Source organism: Hermetia illucens, chromosome 1 (genome assembly GCF_905115235.1).
Source record: "Hermetia illucens chromosome 1, iHerIll2.2.curated.20191125, whole genome shotgun sequence".
NCBI lineage: Eukaryota > Metazoa > Arthropoda > Insecta > Diptera > Stratiomyidae > Hermetia > Hermetia illucens.
The window spans coordinates 34,606,798-34,627,261 of NC_051849.1; the positions used below are offsets into that span (position 1 = coordinate 34,606,798).

Consider the following 20,464-nt stretch of genomic DNA (forward strand, 5'->3'; position numbering starts at 1 on the left):
TATCAATTGGAGGATGTCCGAGATCAAAGACTGATAGGATTGACTTTTTTGTTTTTAAGTTGGGGTTTCATTAGGCTTTGTGGATTTGGAGCTGACACTTTTGACTTCAAGTGCATCTGAAACTGGCTGGTACGAGGAGTGCTCTTCATTTATGGCCCTGCTTGGGGTGCTTTTGTAAACTTCAACTATACTATGGTATGGGGACTTGCTCCTTTTGGCGCAAGTAGACGTACCGCAGCATGTGACCAAAATCGAGGTAAGGGGGTAGCTACCGCCCTAAAGCAGTGTGCTACTTAGCAATACCGCATAAAACTAAATGGGAAGAAAAAGATAAATGAAATTTCCACTGAAAGACCCGTTAACCGAGGCGGTGCCCTGATTAGGAAACACATGATGACAATACTCTACGACGATGGGTTTATCAACACGTGTTCACTACTGAGTTGTCCTTACTTGAAAGTTACGAATGCAGAACCAGAGCTGAGAAGGACGACTAATGCTGCGCCAATAGATATCATAAATAAAATAACCAGCACGTATGCCAGGGGTTGCATACAAACCAATAAAATTTAGGACTCAGTTTTTATTTGCAGTTTATTCTTGCTACATAAATAACCAAGGGAACATGTTCTACCTTAATTTTCATCACATGCTTCTAGTTCGATAATAACTTTCTCCTCTGCGGATGCAGCCTTGTCAGTAAATTCTTTCACACAGGTTTCCATCGTACCACGTGTAACGGTCAGTGCCTTAAGACTGCCTCTGTAAGTTTTTTTCAACAATTCAGTGGCCGCCTCTAATTCCTTCATTAGCTTTTCTGCCTGAAAGAAAATGGAAAGTGAAGTTATCTCTGTGGTATTAGCGATTTGATCGGGAGACAAAATAGCTATAATATTTGCTTCCTGACCATTTGACGAACTGTAGTAACTGAGTAAGCTAGTGGAGATGGGTAGGTTAACAGTATACCTTGATAATTACAAGCTTACCTTATTCACTGCGCATCTTTCAACCCTGTCAAGAAGCCAAGGGAATGCGCAATTACTGATTGCATCCGCCTTAACTTGCAATTCGCTTAGGGGCGTGTTGATTTTCGACAGGAAATCGGGAATCAGTAGTTCAACGATTTCTTCCGCCATTCTGTGACAGCGTTTGACCTTACCTGGAAGGCCTTCCAGATCGCTTAAAACATTAATGTAAGCATCTAGTTGACACTGATAGGTGTCGGTATTATGTTTGTTTGCATCGTAAGGTCTCTTGTAGCTTAGGTAGCGGTCATTTATGTCCGCAATGGTTTGTCTCTCCAGAATTGTCAATGAGTCTGAAATGTTCCTCACTTTTTTGTCGAGAACCTTATGAACGTCTTGTGCATCACGCTGTATTTCTAATAATGTTACCTTCCCAAAGCGTTTTGTGCTTTCCCTGAAATTTTCAGGGCTGGAATAGTCAAAGTTCTGAAAGGAAAGTAAAATTTGGAAATTTAATTTTAATTAAAGTATTGTGTATGGTTATTGGTTACCGCGATCATCTAAATTAGGGCTTTGTTATGGACCATAGAAATAAAGTCTTGCGGGACTACAAGACTATCTTCAGCTTCATGCTCTAAACAGAAGAATATAGTCCCTATTTCCATATTTCTGGGAACCAAATTTAAGTTCGCCATTGTTTTTTTGTCAATCTAGAAGTGGGAATTGAAATTGACTTGGTAAGCCCAGCATTGTTTATTTTTGAAGTAAGTCGATTTACACTATCTAGATGGTGGACCTGGATAGCCATTAGCTAGTCTGGTAACTGACGATGATAACAACAAGAGATGACACGGACATAAAATTTGACAGACGATTAGGAATACCTTAACTTAGTACAAGAAAGTGATATCTTTTGAAAACTAGGGAAACACAGCTTCTTGCAACTGAAATGGTGGTGGATTCTGTCATAATTTTCTTTGAATGAAGTACGAGGTTTCACCCGCACCATTTCTGAAGAGAAGCCGGCTAGCATTGTCCTCAAGAGAGGCAGGGAATAGTGGCACTCGCGGTGAGACAAAAGTAGGCTCAGGGAAAATGAAAACCCTATTGGTCAGAACAAGAGCCAGAGAGCTTGCGTTCGAAAAAAAACTGTCAAGAGAAGAAATGATTAGGCTGGAGCCGCCTGACACACTTTTGTCAAGAAAAACATTGATCATAATGCCATCATTAGATACGCGTAAAAATATCTTACCATCTCACCTCAACCGGGAGACGAGAGCAACAGAGGCGAGATTGTTCAAGAAGTGCGGAGCGGTCTTAAAGAAAATCAATGTTGCTACCATTGCCCAGAAAAATACCTCCATTGACATTAAAAATCTCATAACAGAAATGAAGAAACTCGCAGACTTTATCACACCCCAGCGAGAATCCTGCAAGGCTAGTGAAGTGGAGCTGAACAAAAAGGAAGTTGTTAGCTAGCATCACTTCAGAAGGAACAGATGACCTATAAAACAAAACGATCGACGAGAGATCTTTCGTCAGTGTTCAGATCACAAATTACGACCAAGTTTGGTTGGACTTTCAGTCCCGTCCGGTTATTTCCGAGTGCTAAGTGTTATAAGACAGAGTGAAGTCAGTTTGCACATGTTGGGAGACTGAGTTGGTTCCTGATACACTCCACTGGTGACAGTGGAGAGGACGCTCAATCGAGCATTCTTGAGAGCCCTTGTGCGGAAACGGACGACTAAGTTACTTTGTTGAGGAAGCAGGTCCTGCACTTCAGCATAGCTATCAAGAAGATGACGAGAAGTTTCTAATGACGATTTTATTCGAGAGAATCTAGAAAAGTTGCTGGATACGTCACAAATGACTGCGAATTGCTAGCAATTAGACGGACAACTACCACTAAATATATTACAAACAAACTTCTCTCCAGCATACCCACTAACCTCACCTTAAAAAAAACTGTTATACACTCTATCCGTGTACTCGCTTCGTCTCAAACTGACTACCGCTCGGTTAAAGGGTTGCGTAAGGAAGGGAATCACCCTTTTTTCACGTATGCGCCAAGTCACGTCAAGCCAGTCCATCAAGTGCCCAGTTCATCTAGTCATACCGGGACTAGATTTTACGTACCCCCCTCAGAAGATCTTCGACGAACGGCATCGTCTGGGAGTTTCAGAGGTAATCATTGTTTGCTCGTACGAGACGAATACTTCCCGTCAAAACGCTAAACCTCTTTATTTTTTTCTGCTACTTTCAGTGCCAAGTTTCAACGTGAGAAACGTTATTCGTCCTCAGACATCCTTCAACATAAACTTGGAAATCCAGACCCTCTTAAACACGTCCCCCTCTCAACTAACCGCCCAACTCAGTTTTTCCTCCCCATCTACAATGTTCTTACTTCTCTTAAAGAGAAGCGCCGGCCGAAATGCTGCAAATGCAAAGAACTTACCATTTTCATTCCCGGCACAATCGTTCCTGTTGTCACTCACAGTCCGTCATATTCTTTGTTAGTCTCTTCTGTCTTAACCAATCCCTAGAGCCAACCTATATTACGCACTTAGCCCAATATCTCAGAAGTCTTCCAATATACCAATTCACGACAAACGTTTCTTTCATGAAAATAACGGAAATAGGTTGACCAGTTCATACGCCCAAAACTCCTTCTCTCTCCAACTAGCTTTCCTTCCTACGAACCCACCATTTTTTCAGCATCCGAACATCCTATCCTACGTCGACCTCTTCCTGGTAAGCAACAACCTTCTTATTCAGATCTACGGTATCACCACTCTTCTAGATCTCCAAACCATTGCAGGCTTCAGTGACCACGATGGTGACGTACTTCTCATCAATACTTCAGAAAGCATACCCAAAACCAAACCCAAATTAATTCCTAACTACGGTCCTACTAACTAGCATCCTCTTCCCTGCCTCTCCACTCTCATCTCAGACCGAATCGACCAGGCAGTTGAAATCGGTTCTAGCATTTTAGCCGCAACCCTCCACACAGCAGAACCCATAATAATTTCCCACAGGAAGAGAAAATCCACTGGTCCAGACTTGATCCTAAAGAAGTGTGCTGAGACTTTTAGCCCCTTCCTATCCCATCTTTTTAATTCATGCATCCTTACAGCCCATTTTCTCACTCTCTCCCATTCTTAAAAGACAACATCCCTCTGATTCATCGAACAGCTACCGCTCAATTTCATTCCTTAACACCCCTTCCAAAATTTTATAATACGTCTTAGCCGACATCATCCTCCCCCACATCATAGGCAACAATATTATACCAACTTCCATAGCACCTCCCACGCTCTCTCCAACATCCCTACCACTGCCTGCTTCCTCGATATACAGAATGCCTTCGACTCCGTCTGGCGCCAAGGCCTGAACTCTAACCTATGCAATTCCATCAAATTCCACCCCCACCTTTGCAGATTTATCCTAAGTTACATCTCCAACCGTCAATCTCAGTCCCCATTTTCGACTCACTGTCCGAGCCGTACTTCCCTCTAGCAGGCATCCCACATGGATCAGTTTTGCCATCCCCCTTTTCTCCCTCTACATTGCTGACATCTCTTTTGAATATCCTACCCTCCTTACGTCGTTAAATCCCTCTAATATGTTACCGACTTGATCCTATATATGGTCTCTCGTAACATTCCAACCACTCAAATTCGACTTAACCTTACTATCCAATCCCTCAAGAAATTCCTTCACTCCTGGGAACTCATTCTAAGCCCAAGCAAGTGCAAAGCTATCGTTTTCCGAGGTAGAGCTATCCGCCCATGGATACCCATTATCGTTCCATTCCTAATAGGTTCCCCCAATACAGTTCGCTCAAAATCCGTCAGCGATCCTAAAATACGGGAGCGGCGTCCCCAAGGTGCTCGTGGAAGTAATGCTTGCAGCCTAGTTGGCATGATAATTGCGTGCTAGGTAGTAACCTCGAGAAAGTTTCTCTGTGAAGAGCGAACTGCTAATGATTGATACACATCAGGACACAGTCCTTGCAGTCGTCGATAACTCCTTGCCGACATCGATGGGGTGATGTTAGCCTAGCATCAAGAGCCTACCTCCCCCCTCTATTCGAGCAGCGTGGATTGAACCAGTATTAATAGACCACATGATCCCGAGCGAGCGCTGATCTGCCTGTGAGTTCTGGGATCAACTAATAAGCGTAGGTCAGACTGATGGAACTGGGGTAGGGGCTTTGTTCCCAAGTTTACACCGATTCTTGACTACTGCGGTCGGCCCTCTTGCACACGATACGCTGGTATAACATTAATGCAGAACAAAAGTTTCATAACTGAGGAGACAGCAAGAATGTAGAAAGAGCTGGCTGCGATTGTGCACGAAGGAGGCAGCAAGGGATGAAACACCTGACGAGACATTGGGATGCATACAACCAAATAAAGAAAAATGCAAAGTGTTGCGGCACCCGGGACGGAGACGGTAACCCAGACAATACCACGCAGTGCTGCTGTTGCAGAAATAGGCACAGTGAAAACCGCTGAAACTTACCAGATGGTTCAAATAAACATAAACTCAGAGGGGACACAGTGCACTGTTCTTGCGAAAGCCTTATAAGTAACACTTATCAAGAAGAGTTGTGGAGTGCATGCGGCCTGCATCGTTCCTCCAGCACGGCGCTGATAGTGCCAAACAGATCGGAGGTAGTTCGTTGCGAGCAAACTTGGGGATCAACCGGAAGGAGGAATGTGCACCTGAAGGAAACTTCACTCAGGTACTCTCTAGGGTTTAAAAGAGGAAGGCGAAAAGGGTCAATAGACCACTGCAAGTCGGCTCGTCAGGAAAACCTAAAATTAATGCGGACACGAATGATGGAGCACCAAAAGAAAAAGCCCCCAGCTCGGCATAATAAGTACTGACGGAAGGGACCTTTGCGAAAGTCCCCTGCAAATTACGTTAATAAAAAAATAGGTGGTGGAGTCCTCTTCGAATTAGGCCAGAAGACAACAGAGAATTGTATGTTTTGTGAGGCGGTCATGGGGCCACTGGGAGTGAGACCTTTGATTTCTGGCTAGAACCCACGCGCTCTCTGGAATTCCGAGACATTGATTGACTCACAGAAAAGAACGAGGTAGAGGAGGCTATAAAGTGTGAATGTCTGGAGGTAACCAATGCCTGGATTAGTATCACTTCTGCGAACTTCCGAGGCCAAAAGCTCGCTGTGCAAGAAGTTGCCGATAAATATGCGAGGAAGCAATAGGAAAATCGGAATTAGTTGGGTGCGAATCCGGGCCGGGTCGGCCCAAGCGAATGCAATAGATGTTTAGATTATGGGCAAACGTCTGTAGCCTACCGTGGATCTGATAGGAGGGCAACATGCCATAAAAGTGGCCAAGTGGGCTATAAGTGACTCTCCTTGTCGCTTATGGCCCAGCTGGCGTTTTATTCAGGGATCTTGGCAGGTCTGATGGGAGCGTTGCGCACAACGCGGGTTCGGGGTGGTGTCCAGTCTTTAGATTGGAACTGGAAATAAGTAGAACGCCTTTAATATGATCCGTATCCTGCAGATCAATATGCACCTGAGTACAACCATTCATGAGTTACTAGCGGAGTTCGTTGCGGGGATCAAAGCTAAGTAACGTTTTTCAGTGCCTATCTAACACCGAATGAGACGATGCTGGACTTTCGACGCAGGATTGATGCTCTGGCGCCGGCTATTTTGGGAGTGGGGTGCGGATCCTTTTTGGCATTGACTTCAATGCCATGGCACTTGAATGAGACATACCTCATCCCAACCCCAAAGGGAAACGAATTCACGAAGTGACGGCGAGAACAGGACTCATAGTTTTAAACACTGGATCCACTCAAACCTGACGCAACCTTCGCAGGGGGATCACTACGGTCGCTGATGGGTGGCAAGTTCTGAAAGGCTTCTCGGTAAGTGAACAGTAATACATCGCTTACGACCTTTCTAGGCGTGGAACGTCGCGAAGGTGAACACCAGAAGATTTGTCGAAGCTCTTGAAGTAGGTAGGACCGCGCTGGAAAGTATTCCTAGGGTGGTGGCGCTGCAACTGATACTGTCGTAAATTCGGTTATAAACCTGATGACGGCGAGATGCGGGAACTCGGTTACAAATTGGTAACTCGGAAAATCAGGGCTCTGTGGAAACCCTGTTTACTAAAGATGAACTATATTGTACGGGCACTATTCCCTCCGCATCCCATATGGGTAGATAGCAGTGTGCAATGCGCCGTGGACTGCACAGTTCTTTTTATCAAAATGCTGGAACAGGCGGTTCTCTTTATGAAAAACGAACCAGTGCTTCAACATGGGTCAGATCTACTCCGTGGTCCATTAATACTTGCCTGAAGGATGACATTTTTCCTTCCGGATGGAAAGTGGCGTGGTAAAGAGCGAGGCGGGAAAGTGTTCGAAAAACATGTCAGTACTAGGCTCGTTGAAGTAATACATGCTTCCTGAGACTTATCCCCGTGGTAGTTCGGTTTTTGAGCAGAGAGATCCACAGTACATGCTGTGATATGAGTTGTGGATGCCGTTCATCGAACGGAGGTACGGATGATGTTGCGGTACTTTTTGCCGGACGCACTGTCCAACAGGCGCAAAGCAGACTTGACATATTCGATGGGTTAGCAGATTGATAGCTTCTCATGGTTTCAGTCTTGCGCTGGGAAGGAAAACTAAAGCAGTCATCCTAACCGGAAAGAAATTCCCGATTCTGCGTCCCATATCGATTGGTAAGTTGACTATAGAGTCAAATCCAGCGCTTAAGTACCTTGGTTTAATGGTCGGCTCGAAGATGAGATTTTTGCAGCAAATGAAAGGAGCAGCTGATAGGGCTGCAGTGGGAGTCTCGGCTTTAAGTCGGCTGATGGCGAATGTTGGGGGCCTTATACCCACCAGTCTTATTATGGGAGGAATGCAGTCCGTTCTTCTTTACGCTGCGGATGTATGGGCTGATGTCTTTGACAAGGAAGTGTGTCGAGTAGTTTTTGCGCATTATCGAACCTGCCGTGATGACAATCTCGGGGGTAGCCTTCATTGCCCTTCTTGCAAAGGAAGATTAAGAGAGGTGGTTGCTCGTGAGGAACGTCAATGCACACTTATCGAGTGGCATCTCTCTTGCCAAACTGACCCAAAAGGCAGATGGACTGCGCGGCTCATTGGCAATTTCGATCTTTGGCTGAACCGAAAACATGGAGAGATTGACTATTTCTTTACCCAACTTCTAAGTGGGCATGGACGTTTTCAGTCTTACCTGCATAGGATTGGGAAGGCACGATTTCATGATTATATGTTCTATAATGGAGTGGTGGACGACGCCGAACACACCTTTTTTGCGGAAGATGAGATGGTTTCGTCAGCAACTTTGTGGAGACACCGGAGAGTTTTCTCCAGACGATTACGTCCGGGTTCTTTTTGTTGCGAAGAAGGTTGAGCTTGGCCGGTGGCGGGACCAGATTGCGAATGGACCATTAAACTAACAACTCCTTTGCTCCTCTCGCCTCCCGTTGATGAAAGAATTCCCTCACTTGATGGATGCCTAAGCCGGAAGGGCTAGCTCAAAGTAATGTGTCAAACGGTTCTAAGCTAGTTCACTGTTGACACTGTTGGTAGTCCGACGACGTATCGTAGTGTCAGTCTAATACTTTGTGCGTCAACACATTCACCTATCCTATTACATATAAAAAAAGTTAGTTTCCCCGAAATGCTCTTCCTGAGTAGAGTACGCCGGACACCTATTTGCTCTGTCGAAAGCCTCCCCAAAATCGATGAAAACAGGTGAAGCGAAAATTTAAACTTCGCGATCTTTACACTTCTTCGTGTTCGCCATCGTGTATGAGGAGTCGATAGATTTGGGATCAAATGCAAGCTCTTTCGTGGAGCGGTATACACTTCTGAAATGGTATCTGAACTCAAGCGCATCATGTTTGCTACCACTCGGTCAGTTGCAACCCAACTGACCTTATGTTAGAGTCTGTGCTCGAGCAATGCGCCACCAATGACGAAGCAGTGGAAGCTGCAGAAATCCACAAACTACCCTCATTATTACTACAGCCGCCAAGTCTGTGTTTTCCCATCACATATCCGGACAAGGTGTTATCAAATCCCACCTTTAGGTCAGCCCTCAGGATCATAATGTCGCTTTCAACAAACCACTCCTGAGCTTTGTGTAATTGCTCATAGAAAACATGCTTCTCCACTTTATCGGTCTCCATTGGTGCATAAAATTTTATAATTGTGATGCTCCATAACCTGGACCGGAATCTTCCAGTTAGAAGTCCAGAAACTGGCTCCCAGGTCAAGAGAGCGTGCTCTGCGGTAGCTATCAGAAGTATCACGACATCCCATTCGTGTCTGCTGCCACTTGGTTTTCTAGAGTAAGAAAGCACAATATCGTAAGAGGGAAAGGAGTACTCTCCAGAGTCCCCTCATCTTACTTCGCTTAGCCCCAGAATGTCAGGCGTATATCGTTGGAATTCCCGCTCAAGTTGGATAAAGCGAGTATTATGGGGAACATCGCTACTGTTGTTGAGGAGAATGCACATATCTCAGAAACCAATCATGTTTCCTTTTCGGTAGCCAAAAGTCTTCGTCGTGAGGTCAACCCCCGTTCGAGACATTGTTAACATTTCGGTAGCAATAAAGTTCCGAAATTTGCAAGTTAATTTCTCTTCTTTTAGCGGCAATGGGCTTTTGTACTCTGGAAAGCCAAGCGGCCGCAGACGCGAATCCGCTGTCGGGTTGTTTCTGACGGCTACCGCAAGGCACCTCTTGAGCTAGGAGCTGTTCAAGAGCCCAGATTGATCGCTTTGCGATCAGTAGCAGATTTAGGAATTGTCTTGTGAATGTGCATAACAGGCGAGGCGCTCACATCGGCTTCGAAAAGAATCACCAACTGGGGTCGCTCACGTTCGCTTGCGCATTGCGCTTGCCGGTTCTCGCAAGGTTGGCGAGCTGCAACCCTCAAAATTCCCGCGACAAGAGAGAATTTGCAATTGCGCTGGTTGGGGAAGTAGAAGATGCCGAAGGTCGCAATGATTTTAGAAATGGATAATGCATCACGAAAGAACTAGCGCTAATCTTTCGATGGTCCTGTCAAGGACGTCAACGGTTGACTTTTCATCCACGATGATGAACAACTGAGAGGTGGAAAGAACACTTCATCATGATTCTTAACATAGGGTAAGGTTCTTCCTCTTGTGGATGAAATGGATAGTCACCGTAGGCGCGGATACGAACTGTTTCTGGAAGCGAAAGAGAAATCACTTCGGCCGCTAATGAACTCAAACGGAGTAAAGTCGCTGGACTTGGCAGTCTTTTCGCAGAGTTATGTATTGCTGTACTTCCACTCGTATAACTCACACTCGGAATCAGAGGCTTTTCTAGGTTAGTGGAAGGATAAATGATTTCAAAAAGAAGCCTGTTTTAAGTGTGGACAATCGGAGAGGTAGCTGTGTGCTCCCTGTCGTTGCAAAGATAATGGCTAAATTAATGAATAAAATTAATTCTGGAACACATCAAAGAACATCTCAAAAGCTTGATCGACAGAGAAGAGGCTGGTTTTCGTTTCGGATCCTTCTGCATTGACCACATCAACACCCTAGGGATCACTTTGAAACAGTGCATAGAGTTTGGATCATCGCTGAACCTGCTCTTCATCGATTTCGAGAAAACTTCTGATAGCGTGAACATGAAGTGTATGTGGAGAGATACATGGATACATGGGTCTCTACGCACGAGGGTCATTCCGGGGAAAGTAATAAATATTATCAGAACGACATATGATGGCCCAAGATGTAACGTGTTGCGTTGAGGTAAAATTTCAGAGGAATTTGACGTCGAAAGCGGAGTACTCCAGGGTTTGATCTGGAGGACATAGAGGAATCCATTGGATTACGATATTTTCCCTCAAAAGCCTCAACTATGCTGATGACATGTGTTTGCCTTCTCCCCGGATCATCGACATTGGCGGAATAGCTCTGTATTTGGAAGGGGATATAAGAAGAGTTAGACTGACGGTAAACACCAACAAAACCAAGGTTCTTAGTCTCATTCTCCAAATCTGCATTAATGGGCAGAGTAATGCGATGACCAGTTTGAATATCTAGGAAACGTGGTCTCTGCCGATGAAGGCACAGAACTGGATGTTGCACGGGTCATTAAAAACACTAGGTCCGCTTACGTTGCCCTGTCTAAAATCTGGAAAGCTAGTAATCTCAACAGGAAGATCAAGTTGAGACTGTTCTGTGCTAGTTTCTCTTATGTTTTTTTTTATTGCTATATACGAGTAGGACGTGAAAAGTGACCTTCGGCCTGATACTATAGTAAACGAAGAACTTGGCCGGGTCACAAGCCGAGCACTCATACGTGTGTGATCTGAACACAGAAGTGGCAGTGTATAGGTCACTCATTAAGAAGGGGTGACAATTCCATTGCTCAAGATAGTCGCCGACTGGGTCGCCCCGAGAGTGAACGATTGGGGATGTCCTGTATAGGCGCGATTGATGCGGTATACCCCACCATGTGTGAATACCAACAATATATTTTTCCCTAACTGCACTGCGCGTTAACTACACTTACGCACTAGTCTTGACGATTTGCTAAAATGTTTTTCGCCTCTCTTGGACTTCCCAGGAAGCTTGCACCCCTTTTTTACTGTTTTGCGTTAAGTTTTTCTGGGACGGCCAACTTATCGGCCATTTTGGATTGTGACTTTTTTATAATGTGTGACCTACTCACTGTCACTTCCGCCTTCCAAATAACACGCCTACAATTATGATCTTCGTTTAAAATTGTATCAGGTCAAATTACTTCATCGTTACCACGCAGATATGTGTGGTTGAAGGCTTGCAGGCTTCCTTGTAAAACTCTCCTATACGGTATAGCAATGACAGAACATTAGCAAGGAATAGTCTCAATCTGATTTTGGTGTTCAGATAGTTGTATCTCCCACCTTTGGCAACGATGATCTAATACTGCGAGCGACATCGAAATAATATCGGCGATACTAAGTAATTGTGCTGAGGATCATGATTAGAGTCAAAATTCAGAAGGTTCTTCAGATCAGGAATTGCGATCTAGATGGCTCCTGCAATGAATTTTATTAAATCTTTGAAATAGAATCTTACCTCCTTTCCAATAAAACGTGGCTTTTGCGCGTAAGCCTGAAAATAAAAAAAAAATTGTGAAATGGCAGATAAATGAGGGACGAAAATTGGTCACTATTTTTGTCACTAAATGATTCGATTAGAGTTAACTGAAAGTGTTGTCGGGGATGTTTGAAGTATGAATTAAATGTATTTTAGAATCAAGATACTAAGTACGAACAAAAAATACCTTTACTGATTTTTTAGGGAGAGATTTAAAAACCGAAATATAAGCGAAATTAATTCACTATAATACAGAAGCTAGTGGAATGAAATGGCTCCAACACAATTATTTTCTAGTCACGATGTATTCACGATTTTCTAACCTATTCGAGATACATCTATATCAATTCCATCTATATGTATCTGAATCTGGCACAATGAAACCATTAGTCGATATGAATCCATTTCCAGCTAGTTACTGAACTTACATTTGTTAAGAAGACCAGGAAAACTACCAAAATAAAGGACTTCATGACTAAAGAATAATATAAAACCCCAGATTTTTCTCATTTCCATCAATTTATAGTTAATCGAACTGATTCTAAATTTATCGAAGTATGAAAGACTGGAAAATTCGATTTTGCAAATTAAATATTAATGCAATTTTAAATTCCGTAAAAAACAACGGTTCCGAACTAATTTCTTAATACTCTCCATTAGATTCAGAAAACTTATTTTGATCGTTCAACTGGAGGCATTTTAATTGGCTTTCACCCCCATCAGAGGAACACTGTTGTGGAACACGGAGCTATTTGAATCTTTAAGAATATGTATAATAATAGTATGAAGAGAAGTTGAATCTTTGAATTAGTGCTGTGGTGCGCCATTTTGATGCCACAACCATGGATGCTGTAGTAAGAGCAACGTGGCAGAGCCCAGTCAGCTCAGATCCTCAGAGTCAACCCGTAGTATTCATTAAAGGGAGCAGCTCTACTACCCTGAAGCTAGAGATTTCGCTGTGGTCCTCAAAGAATCGTTTATCTAGTGCCCGAAGCGTGGCTCTAGCTAGGAAGTGCTTGAGGGTTTTCTCCTCTTTACCGCAGCTTTAGCAATGCAAATTGTAGGGTATGCCGAGTATGGCCGCATGGTCCCCTATAGGCAGGTGTCCCATGCAGACCGCCGTAATCTTGTATGCATGTGCACGTGTCTCCCAATCGGGTCTTGTTACGATTGGGTCAAATCCGCCTTAAATTGGGGCAGGTGGTGAGCGATTTGAGGTCAGCGTCCTCTAAGTAGTGTGAGAAGAGCGCTCATCTCTGGTGCGTGGACCAAATTGGCTATGGGAAGGACACTTAGAAAATAATAAATAACAGTGCAGGGGCTCGAAACACCAGTACCGGCTGTTTTTGGAACTATGCAAATTTTCTCCATTACTATTAACCAGAGCACCGGTGAGATGGCGCCACCCTGGGGCGTGCCTCTGTTCACAGCTCTGGTCAAGTGGTTGCCTTCCAGATCCGACTGGATTATCCTGGTACTCAGCATGGATATAATCCAATGCGTGATATACCCCTGCAATCTAATACCGGTCAAGGCTTTCTTGATAGCATTGGTACTGACGTTCTTAAAAGCTCCCTCTATATCCAAGAAGGCAGCAAGGGTATGCTGCTTGTACTGCAGCGACCGCTCAACCGTGCTAATTACCTCGTGGAGGGTAGTTTCTGTGGATTTTCCTTTGAGGTAGGTATGCTGGGACTTATAGAAAGGCGTTCTCTCCATAATCGTCCTTAAGTGAATGTCCAGAACGCGTTCTAGGGTCTTCAGCACGAAAGAGGTGAGGCTGATTGGTCGAAAGTCCTTCATGGACTCATGACCGCGCCTGCCCGCTTTCGGTATGAAAACCACGTGTGCGCATCTCCAGGACTGCGGTACGTATCCTAAAGTGATGCCGCTCCGGTAAATCACAACAAGCCGCGGCACAACCCTTTCCTGCTGCTTTTGTAGCATGACTGGCATTATGACATCTGGGCCTGGAGACTTGTATGCGGAGAAGCTGTTTATAACCCAACTGATCGATTTGATAGTCTCGCACAGATGGGGCTGCCGCAAACCCTCCAAGCAAGGTTCTCACTCACAGTCCTCCTCGCTGGAGGGAAAGTGCGTTTGAACCAGCAGCTCCAAGGTTTCGCTAGAAGATTCCGTCCAGGAGCCTTCCGATTTTTTAAGGAAGGATGGGCTCTTGTGTTCCTTGGACAGAATCTTACTGAGCCTCGCGGATTCACTAGTGCTTTCGATGTTCTGAATAGTCCAGCCAAGACCGCCTCTTGACGGTCCTGATGGCCTTGTACTTCTTCAGGAAGTCCTTGCATGGCTGCCAGTATTTTTGCCTGTAGCAGATGTTGAAGATCTCTCTCGTCAGCTTCCTGAGACTAGAGAGATCTTCATTCCACCACGGTGGCAGGGTCTTTTTGTTGTACTTAGTAGGGCGCGAGACTTTAAAGGCGTTATCAAATGCCTTCTCCAGAGCCTCGACTCCAGTTCGTCTGTCTTGCCAATCCTACCAATTTGCGCACCGGAGAGTTTATTCTTAATTACCTGACCAAATTTTCTCTAGTCGATCCTCCTGGGGTCTCTAAAGGACTTGAAGACCTCTGCGGCGAGATCTAGACTGAAGAGTGTTCAACTGTGGTCAGAGAAGGATCTCTGGTCAGACACTCTCCAGTCCTTCACCCTAAGAATCCCATTGTCGGTTATTAGGGTGATATCAAGGACCTCCTCCCTTCTCCGAGCAGGGGAAATGGAAGGTAGGTGTACTGCCCCAGTTACACACTGATAGATTTGAAGTAATAATAAAATCAAAGAATGACTCACCTCTTTCTCTGATTTCGGAGCTGCCCCTTGCATTCGTGTCGCAGCCTATCAGCAGGCTGGCTTTCTTTGTTTTTATGGTGTTCGTCAGATGTTCGGAGAGCTGATCGGTCATGGGCCATGTAGGCCGAGGAAATATACTCGTTCTCTACCCCGGCCTGCTCCAGCTTGACCGCAACTAGGTCACTGGAACTCAGGTCCGGGCACAGAAAAGCGTGCAGACTCTTCCTCGCAAGAATACATGCTCTAGGTTTATCCTGATCAGCGTCTCCTGTGCTATGGAATAAATTAAAATATTTGCTTTGGAGCCCTTTGATGGTTCGGTCGCTTCCGACCCAGAGCTCCTGTATTAATGCGACGTCGATGTCTTACTCTAAGAGGAAGACGAGCAGATTAGCCGAGGCGCACTTCGAGTGCTGCAGATTTATCCGCGTTATCCTCAGCATAATCTGCTTGCGTGGGGGGCTCGTCAGCCCCCGTCGGACCGTCGATCGTCATCACCTCCAACAGCTCGTTGGCGGCGTCGATTGGGTCTAGGTCGTCGCCAATGCCAAAGGCGGCAAAAAGTCTAGAAAGTATAACAGTGTTTAAAAAAGGTAATGCGGTCAGGAAGTATAAACAACAGAGCTCTAACATGGTAGAAATAGTTGAGCTTTCCGAGTTTATCAAGGGCAAGCAAAACATGCACTAACTTATTAAAAACATGGTGAAAGTCATTAGGGTCCTCTCTATATTGGAGGAGGAGGAAAGAGCGGCTGTCCAAACAGTGTCACAAGCGACTCAAGCGACCTAATCATAGCGTCATTGATCTGGCACTAACTAAAAGGCGAGGGAAGGATGGTAACCCTCTAGGGAATTGCAGGCGCCTAAAAGTAAAAACTGCATTCTAGTAGTTCCGAAGAACGGACCTCAAAAAATACGAAGAGGAGGAAGCCTGAGCCCTTAATAAGATCGTCGGTAACCGAAGCGAAACCTAAGCGAATCGAGAATAGTGGATTTACAAAAAGGTGAAGAAGAAATCGAAGATGCGAATTCGCCTAGAGGTAATTGTTATCCAGCAAAGTTAATCTCCCATATGCGAAAGTACTAAAAAAGGTCAAAGGTTACCCAGACTTTAGGTGTAAATGTCAGCAAAAAGACGATTTCATCTTTGAGCTAGAAAAATTCCGCTCAGGGCAAAATTGATGGCTTTAGTAACCAACTTACTTGGGAAGAATGTCATTTTAGGGGGGTAAAAACATGCAAAGATTTGGAGGAAGTAACATTCGGAGGAAAAATTTGCATTGCGTTGAAAGAGCAATTGAAGGTGGGGGAACTGTGGTCTGAGGAAAGCTTATTCATCATCAACGGCGCAGTAATCGGTATTCGGTCTAGCCCTGCCTTAATAAGGAACTCCAGACATTCCGGTTTTGCGCCGAGGTCCACCAATTTGATATCCCCAAAAGCTGTCTGGCGTCCTGACCTACGCCATCGCTCCCTCTTAGGTAGGGTCTGCCTCGTCTTCTTTTTCTACCATACCCTTATAGACTTTCCGGGTGAGATCATCCTCATCCATACGGATTAAGTGACCGACCCACCGTAACCTATTGAGCCGGACTTTATCCATAACCGGATGGTCGTGGTATCGCTCCTAGATTTCGTCGTTATGTAGGCTACAGAATTGTCCATTCTCATGTAGGGGGCCAAAAATTCTTCGGAGGATTCTTCTCTCGAACGCGGCCAAGAGTTCACAATTCTTCTTGCTAAGAACCCAAGTTTCCGAGGAGTACATGAGGACTGGCAAGATCATAGTCTTGTACAGTAAGAGCTTTGACCCTATGGTGAGACGTTTCGAGCGGAACAGTTTTTTGTAAGCTGAAATAGGCTCTGTTGGCTGACAACAACCGTGCGCAGATTTCATCATCATTGCTGTTATCGGTTGTGATTTTCGACCCTAGATAGGAGAAATTGTCAACGGTCTCAAAGTTGTAGTCTCTCCTCTTTATTCTTTCCATTTGACCAGTGCGGTGTGATGTTGTCGGTTGGTTGGTTTTCGGTGCTGACGTTGTCGTGTCTTCATTCATGTGCAGCCCAAGATCTCTTGCCATTCGCCGCCTGCTCGATCTGGATGAAGGCAGTTTGTACGTCTCGGGTGGTTCTTCCCATAACGTCGTCAGCATAGGCCAATAGTTGGGTGGACTTAAAGAGGATCGTACCTCTTGCATTTACCTCGGTATCACGGACCACTTTCTCCAGGGCCAGGTTAAAGAAGCATGCATTCCCCTTGTCGTAGACCGTTGCAAAGCTTTTTGGTAGTTCTAAAACGGCCACAATGTGGGTACTAATGGAGACAGCGCAGGGGCTGTCTACCCTCTGAATGAGTAAATTTCATTAAAGAGGTGCTTCAAGTTCCTCATATTTGGACACTTTTCGAAGGCATGCACCAACAGCATCGATTGGTTGGATCGATGCGAAAGGTGCGGGGAGAATAGCCGCATTGCATAAGGAATGCAATAGGGACCCCAAATGCTTATTGGGCGAATAAAAAGAACGGAGGGGATAACTGGCATATTGCCGGACGTAGCAATTGCCCGGAATTCAGGAAGGATTTGACTGCAATTAAAAAACGAGGTTCATTCAAATAAACCTGCAGGGTTGCTCAGGATTTACTTTAGTGAAGCACCAAAGGAGTTTGAGGTGGAAGTTGCCATTGTTATTACCCCGTACGGGGATCGTCATTGAGGCGTGTGAATCACAGACTCTACTGGTGGAGCGGCGATATGGGCTTAATGTATTTAAGCTATACAATGTCGACTGGTCGGACCAGTGGGTTTGTAGTGATAAAAAATAAGCGGTGTGTTACATATACTACGCCTCACCCAGTCTCACATTGTCTGAATTTGAGGACATGCTGGACACTTTTGTTCACGATTTAAGGAAGCAAAGCTCGAAGGTGACTGCAGGTGATAACGCGAGGGGTTGAAGTCTACGGCAGGCTTTTGTCTTGTTATCATAAATATTGTTCTAGCCAACGAAGGAGCAGCAAGTACCTTTCGGAAGTCTACTTCAATCGTAGACGTGACTTCTGCTAATCCTACACTGAAGCTTTGAATGATTTGGCACGAATATAGAACTTTCCTACCATCGATCAGCCTGCCACAGAGTGAGAGAAACGGCCTAGGGGGCGGTAGGTAGTACTGATTAGGTAAAAAAAGAGTATGCATATAAGGGAGCTAGCAGGAATCTCCAGTATGGAACCGGCAGAAGTTGGTACTGCAGTCTAAGACTAGCAAACCTCCCGGTAAATTATCCTCCTATAGACCCATATGTCTTCTAGCCTCAATGGAAATGCTGGAGCTGGTAATCTATAACAAATTGCTTCTGGAGAACCAAGGATGCCTCTCAGATCGACAGTATGGGTTCTCTCAACCCAGATGAAACCTTTCTTGCTGTCATTGTTGACAACCAATTGCGAGAACGGATGCTCTGGTATATTACCACTAATGGACCTCAGGAGTACGTTGTCTCCGCGGGTGTCCCGCCCACTACTGTGGAACATCAAATACGACGATGTTGTTAATGTCCCATTTCCGAAGGAGGTCACGGTGGTGGGTAATGCCAACGGCATTACACTAGTTATGGTGGTAGAGCTGATGCCGAGCAATTAGTCCTGTTAAGACTTGGTTGGCTAGCGTTGGGCTGAAATTCGCGGAGGAAAAGACGGAAACGGTCCTTATCACCAAGCGTCGGAAGAAAAATTTCGCTCCCATCAGAATTGGGGGTAATGTCATCACAGATGTAAAGCTCAGTTTTAAGAAGCACGTGGATTTTCTTCGCAAAAACTCATCTACCGCAAGTATGGCTCTGGCAAGAATGATGCCGAATATAGGAGGTCCGTGGCATACTTGCTGGCTGCTTGTAACCAGGGTGGTGAGCTCCATTTTGATGTATGCATGTTATGGTTTGGGACCGCCGCAGATGACGCGGCGTTAGCCTTCTCAGGAATGGTGCTGATTGACATTTTGTCAGATGAGCTGACAAACATATATAATACTAAGTCCATCTCCCCTTTATCGAAAGTGACAAAAACAGAAAGGAAAAGATCTATAATTAGGTGGAAACAGCGCTGGAACCACTCAAACAAGGGTCATTGGACCCATGGGTTGATCCCTAACATCAGGTAGTGGCTAGAGAGAAAACATGGGAAGATCAATTATAATATCACCCAGTTTCTTACCGAACGTGAAGGATACCGTCAATACCTGTATTGGTTTAAATTGGATACCTCATCATCATTCTCAAAAAAATATACCTCATCTGATTGTGCAAACTGCGGTATCGCTACCGCATGTATTTTGTCCACAGAATGCTAGCATGCCAGGAGGATTGGGATGCGATCAACTCCATGATAACAACGACCCAAAGTAAATTGTTGAAAACGGAAGCTGTGAGAAGGTTCGGTTACGATCGCCGCGGGTAGACGGCAGAAGACCTTGCTAAAGTATGCTAACTCCGACCGGCGATGTAATACATAAAGGTGATTCCACGAGGTAGGGGGGAGTTGGGCGTGGTTTTAGAGTGGCCACCCAGTGGCGTGTCCAAGCCAGAAGAAGATTTCCATCTATTTTGGAAAAGTCATCTCATTCTCCTCCATGCTCTCATGACCTGCAACTCAGAGATGGGTGACCTTAAGCGTGCTGCCCAGAATGTACAGCGTGCTTCTGCGTTGCCCCACCAGTATGGAGGCCACCGCTGCTGAGTATAAGACCTAATGGACCGCTTGGCTGCGGTTAGAGAGGCTATGTTACGCTTGGGGCTCAGGCTATGCCCAAAGCATTGACAGGTTTCTAGTATAGGCAAAATTTTTACTTGGCGAATTCGGGGAGACCGTACGTCTCGGTTGTTTTGTGTGTATTCGTGAAAACTCCCGCTCCAAATCCATAGACCATCTTTGCTCCATCGGTGAAGAATACTGTGCCATAGCCTGGCAACACTTCTTGTCTTGGTTGGAAAGTCCATGGCAAAGTTTCTGTTTCTGTTATTATGGCCGTAGGACTTTGCTGTCCAACATCCGAAGTCATGTAGATTGGCAGCACTTCTCGTTACAACGTATATAAAGTAAAGGTCTACAGGGAGGAGGTGCATTGCGAGCAGGACTGCAGATCCCCAATAGCACCTGCACAAGCAGTTCTTTGAATCCTATTAAGTTTCGTTCTATTGTACTTTTTGCTCAGAGCCTGCTGTCACACAATAGAATCACATGTTAGAATGGAACGCACCACGGTTGTGGACATCCCATTCCCTTGCTAAGTTCCTCTTACAGGTGTACATATATATATATATATAGGCCTTGTTAACTCTCAGTTTTATATTAAATCACTAATTTTGATTACCATTGCCACCTCACCTCTTGTTTCTAAGAGGATCGTTCTTATTGGTCCCTCACCACCACAAGATAGGTTACCGTCGAGGGAGGAGTGTTAGATGACTATGAAAGACAATAAACGGTGCCTCGCGGTATTGGAAACGAAGATGTTTCGTTGGACTAGTGGCGTGACATGC

The 20,464-nt window shown here is 45.1% G+C and overlaps 1 protein-coding gene across 1 annotated transcript; it reads right to left on the reverse strand.

Annotated features, from left to right (window-relative positions):
* Positions 1-568: 568 nt before the first annotated feature.
* Positions 569-12,629, reverse strand: LOC119646165. Its single transcript, XM_038046541.1, has 4 exons — positions 12,544-12,629; positions 12,095-12,130; positions 987-1,451; positions 569-821 (listed from the first exon to the last, which is right to left on the reverse strand). Exons 1-4 carry the CDS (start codon positions 12,586-12,588, stop codon positions 636-638), a joined length of 732 nt encoding a protein of 243 aa, XP_037902469.1. The 5' UTR covers positions 12,589-12,629; the 3' UTR covers positions 569-635.
* Between the last annotated feature and the right edge of the window lie 7,835 nt (positions 12,630-20,464).